We start from the raw sequence: 13,834 nt of genomic DNA, 5'->3' as shown, positions 1-13,834 counted from the left end.
TTTAAAATTTTTCAAAAAATACATGCCACGAGTTCGTGCTTCAACAAATATTTAAAACTTTTCAAAAAATATATGTCAAATAAATTGTATAAAAATTATGCATAAATTTTACATAAAATAAGGAATGACCTCTACTTAAAATTGGGCATAAGGGTGGCATCGAATTCAGCTGAGTCTGAACCTTGTTCAAGCTGAGTTTGATTTAAATATTTCAAACTCGAGCTCAAGCCGACCCTAGCCTTGAGCCTAAAATTGTAATTGAACTCGAGCCTAATAATTTTAACAGAGTTCGAGCTCGAGCTCTGGCTGAGTTTGAGCTTAACCTACATTTAATACTCTATATAAAATATATGTCAAATAAATTATATATAAAAGTATGTATACATTTAAAAAAATAATGATATGGGAGGTTCAGGATTGAATTTCAATAATGGATTAGAACGCACCAATATTAATCTTTTTTACTCCAAATGTTGTTTAGCTTATTTTGTAATTTTTGAATCTGACCATAAATTTGTTATGGCCTCCTTAGTGCCCCAGGCTGAAAATTTATATTCTAAGAAAAACTATAAATATTTTTCCTATGATACATATTTCCAAAAAACCTTTAAATAAAATCCTATTACTATTAGTGACTTATTAGAAAATTACAAAAAATATTTTAAAATTTTCTTAGGAAAATTAAATGGACCTCTTATTGCCTCTTATAGGGAAATAAATAAAAATTAATAATTAATCTAATATATTACTATACTTATCGATAAATTTTTAATCAAATAAAATGTCAAACATAAAATTTCTATGAAAATTGCTTCATGCTAAAAAATATTACAACATCAACTGTTAAATACTTATTAAAAAAATTTCTATGTGGTTTTTTAGCCCATCTTGGCAGGAAAATCTTACTTAGAAAATTATGTGATTTTTAATAAGAATTTTCAATTAGAAAAATGTTTACAAAAAGCATGAGACACTGAAATGTATTTTCAATTTCTTTAAGAGCCATGAGGAAGGAGAATTTAAGAAAATTTTATTTTTTTCACTTTATGATCTCACACATGCGAAATCAGAGGGAGAGGAGGGGGGGAGCCGAGTTCGAGCAACTCGCGAACCGGCTCGATTTGAAGCCACCCCTAGATTATAGTAACTTAATAGTCTAGATATGTAATTATCTTCATGCTCTTGAAATAAGTTATTAAAATGAAATATGGCTATCTGTTTAAGAGTTTATGTTGTATGCCCATAATATTGTATATTTTTTGTGTTTTGCCCATAATATTGGATATTTTGATACTCTAAATATTGCTTACCGTTGTTGGTGTTATAGTTTATAATTGTTACAAATGAATTTTGGTTGCATATCCTTTAAACTTTCCATTACATTGTCTTTATAGATCACTTTGAAAGACACCAACAAATGTTGCCCCTATCTTTATGATGGACTAAATATCTCATTATAATCGAAACCATATTGTTGATTATATTCCTTTGCCACTAAAACGGTCCATAAAATTTATACATCCATTTAAATTTTATATACATGACAACGTTCATATAAAAATTCCTTAATTTTGTTAATTTTTTCATATAACTTAAATGGATCATGTTTGTGTAAAGAAATAGTTATATTGAAAAACCTAGTTTAAATAAAGTAGTAGACACCCTAATACGATACAAATTCGACATGGAATCATTGTTGGGGGGATTGAATATACCGGAATCTTAATGTAACCCATTGAAAATTTATCCCAAAAAACCATTAAAAGGATTAAATCCAATTGATTCTAGGGTTAGGGGAAAGGGGTCCCCTCTCTACGATTTCTACCTCAATCTCTTCATTCTTTGTCTTCAATCAATTTTTTTAACCATGGATTATAGAGGAACAATCTCTTCGTTCTTCGTCTTCTCGGCGAGGAACAAATCACAGAGGCGAATAAAGCCGTTACGGAAGAGAAGGAAGCTCATCTGCCCCTCTCTCTCCTTTCTCTCTCTCGGCTAGAGGTACTTGTCAGCAGGAAATCGTTTTGGCTTTAGACGGGTTCAACTAGCAAGAAGCTGTTCTGGGTAGGCGCATCCCGCGGGTCGATCAGGCCACCCCTTATTTTTTTTGTGAATTATTGCCATTTTTTGTAGTTTTAATGATGCTTTTAGAGTTCGATTTCTATCTTTTTAGTGGCTTAATAAACTTTTTATAATCTATTGAAATGACCATTTGCAATGGATCTCAACTGTATCAAAATCCATTTCTGGCTGGATCCATTTGTGAAAGAGTAGAGTGAGTGAAAAACATATCTAATTTTGAACCACTGATAAAAAAAAAAAGAGGGACTTGAACCTTCACGATTTCACATTCTGTTTCTCCTCTTCGAAGAAAGATTTTGTCCTTTGGATGGTAAAAATCAAGAGTGCTCTTGATATGACGATGAACACCATAGGGTAAATGGTGTATGCCTTCGAATCTTTTAAAGAGGAGAAACATAAGAAAATATTTTAATAATCAAGAGTAGCCTTAAGGATGACTTACAACTCCTTTTTCAAATTGTTTCCACCATGCATTGTATCTCTACCATTGCAGCTACTGCGGCTAAGAACTTTGGTGAAGCTTGGAGTCCCGACTTTCCATTGCTGAAGGAAATCAATCAAGCAGACCATCCATGTGAATAGAAAAGTCTTGCTCCAATGGACTAGAAGACTGGTTTAAAGCTTACCAGTTACTTGATCTTTCATCTTTTTCTGTTATCTAAGTCTTGCTCCAATTACTTTTTTAAAGTCTTGTTGGACATAATGCTACCAATTACATGATTTTTTATGTTTTTTTCATCATGGTATTTCAATATTTTTAACTACATTAAGTAACTAGTAGTGGAAGAATATTTTTTTATCTGACAATAATAATTTTTTTTTTTTGTCATAGATGGAGATTTTGTTCATGTGGGGACTTAGTATATTATTTTCTAGCATGAAGAGAAAGAGTTATAATTTATAAATTTATAATGAAATTATAGTTTTTATTTGGGTGATTGTAAATCGATATTGATATTTTATTTAATTTTTTTGTGTTTGATTCTTGTATAGAGTTTATCTCATAATATTATGCAGTGTTTATGGAGTACATAGACAATTTTATGCAGGTATTATGTATATAGGACATGCCCAATTTTATGTAAAATGTATAAATAATTTTATATACAATTTATTTGACATTTATTTTTTGAAAAAATTTAAATGTATGTTGAAGATCGAACTCGGATTTAGCTCGACTCAAACTCGGTTAAAATTATTGGGCTTGGGTTGAGCTTGTGTTAGAAATATTTAAATCAAACTCGGCTCAAACATAGGCAGGTTCGGGCTCAGCTCGGCTCGATACTACCCTTAGTTGGTGGGATTGAACATACCAGAATCTTAATGTAACCCATTGAAAATTTATCCAAAAAAAAACCATTAAAAGGAGGTCCAACTCAAATCCAACTGATTCTAGGGTTAAGGGAAAGGAGGTCCCCTCTCTATTCTTAGGTAAAACCAGAGAAAATAATTTTTCAGGGACTAGGAGCCTAATGGCGGGCAAGGCTGAAGCTTGCCTCCTCAAACAGCACTGTCCTAGCTTGAGAATTAAGCTAGCTTTGGCATCTCGATTGCTCCAGACGTTTGAGCTGTAGTCCACAACTCCTCTCAGAAACAATGGCGGATGCAGTAGATCACAAGGCTACTTTAGTCACCCGGATGGGTGGTTGGTCCCTCCTCTAAGGAGAGTGAATTCAGGTAGAGACTGCAGTCTATTTTAGAGGAAGGCAACGGACACCAACGTGATGGGGACAAAGTGCTGCCCAAGGTAACTCATTAGATTATTACTTGCTGATTCCACTCCACCTCTCTCCAGCAACTTCCTCCATCTTTCTGTTAATTTAAATAGGCTTGTGAACGGAGAACTTGGCGCAGTACTTGTGAGGCGGTGAGCTAACAGCCATGGACGACGTTTTCTTGTTTCTTCTCATTGCATGCTTGATCTGGCGACAAGGAGCTGGTACTTCCAGATCCAGCAGCCTTAGTGAAATTCTTCAGATTGCACAACCGAGCAATGCGAGCACTCAGTTGGAAGAACGATCAAGGAGTACGTTGATGCCTCCTGGATATGAGGTACAGAGTCTTTTAGGAGTGGAGCATTTTGTCGATGACAAGAAGAATAGAAGCAATGCTGGTGGTGGTGAAGGAGGTGGGACAGGTGGTAGTGGAGGTGGCGGCGGTAAAGGAGGGGGAGGAGGTGGTGGTGGTGGTGGCGGTAAAGGAGGGGGAGGAGGTGGTGGTGGTGGCGGTAGAGGGGGAGGAGGTGGTGGTGGTGGTGGCGGTAAAGGAGGGGGAGGTGGTGGTGGCGGCGGTAAAGGGGGAGGAGGTGGAGGAGGAGGAGGGGGTGGAGGAGGCGGTCAAGGAGGAGGAGGAGGTGGTAGAGGTGGCAAAGGTGGAGGAGGTGGCAAAGGAGGAGGAGGCGGCGGTGGTGGAAGGGGTGCTTCTAATAGTAAAGGGCATGATGCACCATATAGAAAAGGTGGCAAACATCATAGAGGTGGGAATGGAGGAGGCAATGGGGGTGGAGAAGGTGGTGGGAGGTCAAGTGGAGGAGGTGGAGGAGGAGGGGGTGGGGGTGGTGGCGGCAGTGGAGGAGGTGGTGGTGGAGGAAGTGGAGGAGGATATGGATGGGGTTGGGGCGGCGGTGGTGGTGGTGGTGGAGGAGGTGATTATGATAGTGGAGGAGGGGGTGGAGGTGGCTATGGAGGTGGTGGAGGAGGGGATTATGCTAGTGGAGGAGGGGGTGGAGGTGGCTATGGAGGTGGAAGTGGGGGTTGGCCACACCATCCTTGAGAAAGACAGTGGTCTACGCCATCGTCCTCAGTCCCATGCAGTGGCCAGCCTCTAACTCTAGTACTGGTTTTGTGTTCCAATAATGTTCACTCATCTAAATAATTGGTGTGTCCTCAATTTCAAATTATCGAGTCCATGAAATTTACCATGTATTTCTCCTTGTTATATGCAAAAAAAAATCATTTTTAAGTAAGGGTATAAATTCTGAGTACATAGAATAAGTTACTTCATATATTTATCCAGTAAATGGAGCAAGGGAGAGAAGGAAGCCCTCAGTGGAGGCTCCCCAATGATTTCCCTCACTGGAAGCTCCCCAGATTCCGAATAAAATAGAGAAATAAGAGATTCAGCTGCAATCCTCTGCCCGATGCAGTAAATCGCAAGCCTGCCTCTGGCATGGAATCAGGCCTGCAGTTACGGTGGTCCCTTAAAATAAAAGAAGAGGAAGGAGAAGACAGTTATACCAGACCGTAGAGTACCTGCAACGCCGCATGTCGGTGAGCGTGGCCCACCTCTGGTCGGCGGTCGACATGTTCGCCGGCATGGGCTGAAGACGCTGTGGGGACAAATTAAGTGTAAGAGAAGGCAACTCCGCTGATGCAACCGGCTCTCTCCTTACAGATTCATATAGAGCTAGACGTACAGAAATCAGGCGAGCTTGTGTTGCGAAGTTCTCCTCCCTGCTGGGCATCATCAGAAGGGGACGGTTCCGCAAGCTCCATGATCTCTCTTTGCAAGCTTGAAGATGAAGCCGGGAGCTCAGAGCGCCGCACCAATGATGAACGAAGTGATCACTGAGGAAACGCTGGCGGAGAAAATCTGCCGCCCTCGATCACTTCCATCAGCTTACAGAACTGATGCTTCCCTGCAAATCTTTTTTTTCTGAGAGACTAAAACGAACCACATTTCTTCCGGAGGTTTTATCTCTCCCCGTGCAAATCACGTCACTAATCTTTTTAATTATCTCCAACTGCAATCACTTGACTCGCTCCAGTCGAGAGTACTCGTAACAGGGAAGTATTCAATCTTTACCCATCAAGTCATCACCCTCCAACGACTTGATCGATTCTTTCGTTTATAAAATTATAGATAAACAAGATTTGGTCTCTTTAATGGCTTTACCCGCCACCTTCCCCATTGTTGTCCGATTCATGAGGTAAAAGAGAAGGAAGGGAGTAGCGATGGCGAAGGCGACGGTTCAGAAACGCCTACGGTCTCATGACGTGATAAGCCGTTGACGTAGTCCTGCCCTATTCTTATTTGTTTTCAGTGATTTGACCTCGTCCACGTGGAGGGCGCAATCGTCAATTGACACGAGGCGGCGGGAGGATCCCGTTCAACATCTGGTCAACTGTCATCCTCCTCGCCGTAATTGACCGGTCTCGATGGATGTAAGATCCGAGTGGGTCCACCTCGTCCATCAGGATCGTGCACCGAGCGTTTAGATTTAATCATGCCTATTAATTAGACTTAGATTTAGTGATTCAACGGTTTAGGTCGGATTTAGTTGGCGACGGGGGCCCACCGCCGGCGCAAAAATCCATTACAAAAGAAAGCATTCTCGTTTGTCTAACACGCGCAAAGCATGACAGTCACGTGAGAGTTTCGTCCGGGACGCACGGATGTCAGGTCAAGCACGAAGAAAAGAGCGGTTTCTCCGCGGTGGGCACTAATGAGTGGAAAAGGCGGAAAAGGCGTTTCCATCTTTTTCTCCTCTGGGAAATAAAAGCAGTCAGAAATAAATAAATAAAATAAATAAATAATAGAAATGGAGAGGAAGCGTGTATATATATTAGATTATAAACCCTAAAACATAAAATAAAAATAATTAAGAAAAATAAAAATAAGAGGAAATAGAAAAATATTTCTCTGGTCTCTATCCCTCTCAATTCCTAGCTAAATCCGTTACACAGTAACCAACCAAATGTACACGCGGACCGAACCGCTTCGGTTTCTGCTCTTCCCTGCTGCTGCCGCTGTGCTACTTTTTCTCTCTAATCTACTTTTCCTCTTTTCCTAAAGCTTCAAAAGGTCTGAACCGGAAACGAACCCGGTTCTCTCACATGGCGAGCTCCTTCTTGCGTCGCATCTCCAGGACTTTGCGGTGGCTGTTGGAGTGAACCTCGCTCAAGAAGGTGGGGCTGCCAGCGGGGCGGTATTCCGGCACGAGCCGACCGGATTTGTACCGGACGCCGCAGGCGTTGCAAAGGGTTTTGGATCCGAGGGGACCGGTTCGCCACTGCGGTGTCTTCTGGACCAGGCAATGGCTGCACCGGCGAGGGGCGGTCTGGCTCTGGCCAATGCCGGTCTCTTTTCCCTTGTTTGGTTTCTTGGAATCCGGTCTCTTGGAAAGATCATGGGGCTGCTCCAGGATAAGACAATTCGATGACTGCGACGTCGAGGAGGTGGAGGAGGTCGACGAGGCGGAGAACACGGTCGTGGTGTCGGTTCTGATCGTGAAGGTGAACGGCAGGATACGTGGGTAGGGACGGGGGCGTTTACTCCGGGCCCTGGCTGGGATTTGGGTCTCCAGAGCGAAGCCTCTGGGACGTTTCTGGGTTTCGCTGTGGCAGTCTGCATCTGGTTTTTGGGTGCTGGGTTGTGGAGGGAGAGAGTGGCTCGACGAGGGGAACTCCGAGAAGGAGTCGTCGACAAAGTGGGATAACCATTCGAGGTGCGCGACATCGTCCGTCTGTGAAATAATCGTAAAAATTCTTCATTAAAGGTGATGAATAGGCCGAAGAACAGCAGATTGTTTACAATAAAAATAACGAAAAAGATTCAAATACAAAGAGCTGAAACCGTTAATGACGGAAAAACAGTCGAAAACGAGAAGAATCAATTTGCCTTAAAAAGAAAAATAATAAATGAGCAAATTCCTGCCAGAACCAGAAACGAAAATGGTTTTCAAATGAACAAACACGGAGTTGGAGGAAGAAAAAAAAAAGTTTCTTCTCCATGACATATCGAACCAGAAATGAACTCTTCAAATTTAGAGAAGGAAATTAAAGCTTTAGCTGCAAAATGAATGTTTTTTAGAAAACTTCATAATTAAAGGAAGAAAAGAATTCTGCTAACAGTTTCGTTCTGGATAGGAAAAAAAAATGAAAAGAAGATGCTCAACATAAAAATTTCATACCGGAACACCAAGTTCGCTGCCGAGGATGTTCACAAACTCCTGCTGAACCGAAACCGTGGAGCAAGAATCAGCCTTTTCGCCGGCTGATTCCAAATGAGTTTCTCCCAAAGAAGAAACACCCGCAAAACTCCCCTTCTCTTCTTCTTCCTCTTCCTCCTCTTCGTTAGAGAAGTCCAGAAGGTCCTCCACAACAAAATCCTCCCCCACACCATTCCCCACCCAAACCTCCTCTGTAAACGCCTGCTGAGACGACAACCCCGCCACCATCTCGTTCCAGAAACTCGTCTTCAGCGCAGCAGATTCCACGCACTCCATTTCCGTTTCTCTCTGCACTCCAAAACGATTCCAGACAATGAGAAAAAAAGGGCTAAATTCCCCCCACCCAAAAAAAATAAGAAAAAGCGAAACGAAAACGAGTTATTTTCAGTTTTGCTTTAATTCAACAGCCCGGCTTCCCAGTCTGTTAATTTTCAGTGGTTGTGGTTTTATTACCTGAGAAGGACGAAGAAGAAGGGAGGTTGCAGAGGGCTGGAAATGGAAGCCAATCGGGAGCGTTCGGTAAAGCATTGAATGATGGCAGCACAAAGAAAGGCAAAACAATGTTCTCTCTCTCTCTCTCTACTCCTCACCCTTATTTGATTGATTATCAATTTGCCGAGTCGGAGTCCACGAGATTTTGAATCCCGTCCGATCCGAAACGGAACGTCTTCCCTTTCCGTTTTCCTTTTTTACCTTTTCTTTTCTTTTGTATTTACTAATTTCTTTTTTTACCTTTACACAACTTTTGACTGATTATTACGGTTATACCGACCCCACTCTCCCTTTCTCCGTGATTTACTCCGGTTTACCTCTGCGCCATCTCTGGCTCTTTTCGACTTTTCGTCCCTCTTTTTGCGAAGCTTCGGGGTGGGGCCCACCTTAGAATTTGTTAAACAGTGGGGCCCACAAAAAGTTGGGTGAGATTAATCATTAAGAATTTTCTGAAAATAGCGAAATTACGGGAACACCCTCAGGAGATTGAAAAAGCGGGAGCCGGCTTTTGTCGGGAATCGGCAGGAAACGATCACGTCCACGGAATCTGAATTCCCGGGTCGATACTCCAAGATATTATTAGACATTCGTTTCGCGCTTTTTTCCTCTTTGAAAATTCAAAATATTTTCATAAAAATTAAAAATAAAATCGATTCCTGCATTGACCAGGAAATTGACTCACAAGTCACGAGTCACGAGTCACGGTCCGGTCCGACAGCTGGCCCGTTATTTTCCACGTCAAAAGTTCCAAGCCGGCTGGGTGATCCGACGACCGGGATCTACGAGACTCGCTTTTGTCGTTGTTTCGTTTCGGGGTGGAAACCGGGAAAGGTCAAATCGGAGGTGGCGTTAGGTGGAAGCCGGCGTGAAGCAGGCCGCATTTGAATTGAAAAAGACTTGGCGCTTACCCGGACTGTGCTGGCCGCTGGGTTCATTAATTTCTAGTGACGTTGATGTCCGTCGACTCGCCCGGTTCAACTTTATTGAACCGGGTCACCATTAATTTCGAGTTAGTGAATCTAAAGGTTATGGGAAGTTAACATGCAGCCGGTATGATGGGGCAAGGTGGGTGGATTAGTGTCACAAGGAACATCTTTTGTTATGGAAATTATTGTATCCCACACGTCTAAGGCTTTCGTTTTTTAAGTGGGAACGCCATGAAAAGATTAGGGAGAATGGAGATTCCTTTGTAGGATTTAGGCCCTTTTGGGAGGAGCATTGTGGAACATTTTCCTGTTGAATTGGTGTTTAAATATGTTCTTTTTGTGCATCAGTTTGCTCTCGTTTATCATCATGACTACTATTAGAAAATATATCCAAGGGTATTTTGGTTATTTTACCACTTCGGTGGTTATTTTTTTTTTTTTTTTTTATATAATCTTGCTCTGATGTTAAATTTTCATGTACATGGGATTTGTAGTTAGGGAGATATAAGGAAATTAAGGTTTATTAAATGTATAAGGATATTTTTGTAATTTGTAACTCAAAACAGCACAGTTTTTGCGCTTCATAAATTTATTCTTCTCCTTTTTCCTTTTTTTCTCTCAATTTTCTCCTGTTCCTTAACCCAAATCTGGATTTTTTTCATGCTCCTATAATAAAAACTCTGGGGGATAAAAACTCAACTATGTCACTTGTGATGAGATTTCCAAATTGAGCTTCATAGCCTTCGATTTACCCACACATTTGTTCTTTTTGTGCATTGATTTGCTCTCGTTTATCATCTGTCTATGGCCTTCAATTTAATGACTACTATTAGCAAATACATCCAGGGGTATTTTGGTTATTTCTCCATTTCGATTGTTAATTTTTTTTAATATAATCTTGCTCTGATGTTAATTTTTCATGTACATGGGATTTGTAGTTAGGGAGATATAAGAAAATTAAGGTTTATTAAATGTATAAGGATATTTTTGTAATTTGTAACTCAAAATGCCTATTTAAAAAGTCTAGGAATTGTACACAGTTCCCAACAAAGTCTTTGTAGGCTTCATAAATTTATTCTTATCCTTTCTCCTATTTTTCTTTCAATTTTCTCCTGTTCCTTAACCCAAATCTGGATTTTTTACATACTCCTATAAGAAAAACTCTTGGGGGGATAAAAACTCAACTATGTAACTTGTGATGAGATTTCTAAATTGAGCTTCATAGCCTTCGATTTACCCACACGTCTAAGGTTAAATATGTTCTTTTCCTGCATCGATTTGCTCTCGTTTGTCATTTGTCTTTGGCCTTCAATTTAATTACTACTATTAGAAAATATATCCAAGGGTATTTTAGTTATTTTACCACTTTAGTAGTTACGTTTCTATACGTAATCTTGATCTGCATGTTAAACTTTCATGTACATAAAATGTGTAATTACGGAGATATAAGGAGATTAAGGTTTATTAAGTGTATAGGGATATTTTTGTAATTTGTAACTCAAAATACTTATTTAAGAAGTCTAGGAATTCATGCACAATTTATTTTAGGCTCTTTAGAAATTTCTTCTTCTCCTTTCTCCTTTTTCTCTTAATTTTCTCCTATTGCTTCGCCCAAATCTGGATTTTTACGTACTCCTATAATAAAAATTATGGGGGATAAAAACTCATATGTCTTTTCTGATAAGATTTCCAAATTCAGCTTCATAGTCTTTGATTTACCATTTTGCACTATTAAAGAATAATCCCACATAAATAAGTAGAAAGATGTTGACTTTATTAGTTGGTAAAGAGAATTCGTAAGTCGGTTAGTTATTTTCGGATTGGCCTTTGGACCTAACCTCACATGGTACTGTTGTAGGCGGTAGCTTTTCGCACATAACAAATCGGTCTTTTGGGTATATTGGTTAGCCACTGTCAATCAATCTTCAGGTACGAGAGCAGGTATTCATTGATATGTAGGCCTATACCCAAATTAAATTATCCACATTGACCCCAGCTTGTGAAAAACAGAAATGGAGAAAGTTATTTGACCTTTTAAAGTTTGAAGAGATGAATTCCTCTCCTTTCTGTGACAAATACCCCTCCAGTGGGAGGAAACTTTTTCCATCCCACCATCTTTGAAGCTTTCAGATTCCGGCCAAATTCCTGAATCAGACAACCAGTAAACTATAATCTAAGCAGCACATCTAGAGCTTGAATTACTAACTCCACAAACAAAAGAACAAATTTACCAGTTTCCATGATTCCAATAATGGAGCCGCAGCCTGCCTGGCTTTCTGAAAGAATTCCAGTTTAAGAAAATCCCAACTTCTTGTAGTGTGCAAACTAAGAAAATCCCACACCAGGTAAATCAGATGCCCAATGTATAGGGTTTGAGTTAAGACAGCAGCAAACCCAGAAAATCCATGTCTGTAGTGGTAAAGAGTGGCCGAACGCAGCAGCTTCTTTGCTATATTAGTCACAGGAGAATTACCATTACAAAATCAAAATTTTCAGTTCCAATGTAAAAAAGGAGAGACCTTCTCAGACCAGTAGAAAAAATTTCACGGTGAGAATCCTCTGCAACTATCTGTTCAACCTACAATCTCTGAAACAGAAAATTAAGAAGAAACTTGCAGAGACTGAAGAAGATAGAATGAACGAAAACAAGTGCAAGAAGCAGAGAAAAAACACGGAACATCTTCGAGCACTGTAAAGGAGGAAAGAAGATGAACAACAAAAGAGCAGGAAGCTACATTTTACCTACAAAATGTTGACGGAAAGTACAGGGATCACCATTGTTGGGTTTGGTGGAGCAAACGACGTGGGTGGCGTTCCATTGGCATAGAGAAGGAAAAAGAGCCACACGTGGGTTAATGGCAGGAAAATTGCCTCGGAACGAACTACAGACCAAAGCCATGAATGTTGATAATTTTGATATTGACTCAGTAGCTCATTAACTGCGTCGATTCGTGATACGAGTGAGTCGACTCGTAACTCTAACGAGTTGACTTGTGACTCATGCAAGCAAACTCGCCCTACTGAGTCAAGATAGGGGAATGGAATCATATCTTCTATTTTGGGTTACCCCCAATGCTGCTCCAACTCCAGCCTTAAACTCAGATCACCCTGAAAAAGAAGAGTAAAAGCCAATTCCAAGGTGATCTATTTTCCTAAGAATGTACTTTTTGTGTTAGTATCTGTAATAGAAAGTGCAGTGGAAAATACTTTTTTGTATTAATGTGTTAATGAATTTATTAATGAAATGTTTTGAACCAAGATATATTATACCTTTTTAACTTAATAAAAATAAAAAATTTAAACTAAGGTTTTATATTTAATTAAATATATAAAATAAAATTTTATTATAAAAGTACCAAAATATACCTATAATCAAATGTTTACTTTTATAATATTTAAATTCACTCTCTTAAGTTATTAATTAAATATAATATTAGAAATCATGAAATCATATAAACACAAATATAAATCATACTCTAATTTACCAAAATACCCTTTCTAAAAATATGCCTAAGTTGAAATCCTAATTTTATTATTCACTTTCGTGGTTGGAACTAATTCTATCTCATCCGAGTATTTTGTCTTCAACACTCGAGTGGCATCTAATGTGTCCTCTTGTCCATTGCTTACAGTTTTGTCATCTTTCTCAGCAAAAGGCTAGCTCGAGCCAACCAAAATCAATTCATCTAGTTTGTTCTCAACAAATTCTTCCTTGAAAGATTTTAAGGCAACAAAAAGATACCAAATCTTGTTTGTACCTTAAATAATTTATCGTTCACAACATGCTATTTTACAATCTCACGATCAGAACAATGCTTCAAACCGTATTGATGCATGCTGATTTATACACTTACATGGTTGTCAAGAGAGAGATTCTACTTGAACATAGGACTAAAACAACAATACTTTTTTTGTTCATTTGTGAATGGTAAACTCCAATACTTGAAGATCCAATATGTTTCTTTTTTCTCAAACAATCAAGTTAAATAAAAATGTTAAAGACATGTAGTACACAAAATGTCAAATATATTGATCTTGAATCATCACTGAAAGTATGTTTATTCTAATTTGTTCTAGATGGCAAAAATCAACTTTTCAATTGCATCAATCCCAAAAATAAATTAATACACAAGTTTTAAAAGATTTATCTTACCCTTAAGAAAATAAGGGAAACAAGTTCAAAACTACAAGACCCGAATTGCTATTGTGCCATAATGCTTGATTCAGTTAGCTAAAATGGAATAGTGCAAAACCAGAAAATTTATTATCTACGATAAGAACTTCTTCAAGGCCTTATCTTCTGAGCTTTAAAAGAAAGAATAAAGGTTCTTTTAGGCAAGGGAGAGAGAGATAGAGAGAGACAAGGCAAATAGGGAGAGAATAG

General features: G+C 39.3%; 2 protein-coding genes across 2 annotated transcripts; one reads left to right on the top strand and one right to left on the bottom strand.

Moving 5' to 3' along the window:
* Window positions 1-3,963: 3,963 nt before the first annotated feature.
* LOC137939433 (uncharacterized) lies at window positions 3,964-4,854 on the top strand. The gene has a single exon (XM_068784701.1). It carries the CDS (start codon window positions 3,964-3,966, stop codon window positions 4,852-4,854), a length of 891 nt encoding a protein of 296 aa, XP_068640802.1.
* Window positions 4,855-6,623: 1,769 nt separating this feature from the next.
* On the bottom strand, window positions 6,624-8,578 carry LOC137939191 (GATA transcription factor 4-like). Its single transcript, XM_068784408.1, has 3 exons — window positions 8,486-8,578; window positions 7,994-8,320; window positions 6,624-7,546 (listed from the first exon to the last, which is right to left on the bottom strand). The coding sequence occupies exons 1-3, from the start codon at window positions 8,558-8,560 to the stop codon at window positions 6,914-6,916; spliced, it is 1,035 nt and encodes a 344-aa protein (XP_068640509.1). The 5' UTR covers window positions 8,561-8,578; the 3' UTR covers window positions 6,624-6,913.
* Window positions 8,579-13,834: the final 5,256 nt, after the last annotated feature.

This window comes from Aristolochia californica, unplaced genomic scaffold, assembly GCF_029961685.1.
Source record: "Aristolochia californica isolate CCGP_79_NKW_82.1479 unplaced genomic scaffold, dmAriCali1.0.hap1 SCAF_8, whole genome shotgun sequence".
Taxonomy (NCBI): domain Eukaryota; kingdom Viridiplantae; phylum Streptophyta; class Magnoliopsida; order Piperales; family Aristolochiaceae; genus Aristolochia; species Aristolochia californica.
This window is presented reverse-complemented; position numbering and strand designations above follow the sequence as displayed.

Coding starts and splice junctions, on each gene's coding strand:
- LOC137939433 (XM_068784701.1), top strand. CDS start 3,964: ATGGACGACGTTTTCTTGTTTCTTCTCATTGCATGCTTGATCTGGCGA.
- LOC137939191 (XM_068784408.1), bottom strand. CDS start 8,560: ATGCTTTACCGAACGCTCCCGATTGGCTTCCATTTCCAGCCCTCTGCA. Junction 8,321..8,485: donor TTCTTCTTCGTCCTTCTCAG/GTAATAAAACCA, acceptor TTTGGAGTGCAG/AGAGAAACGGAAATGGAGTG. Junction 7,547..7,993: donor GCAGCGAACTTGGTGTTCCG/GTATGAAATTTT, acceptor ATTATTTCACAG/ACGGACGATGTCGCGCACCT.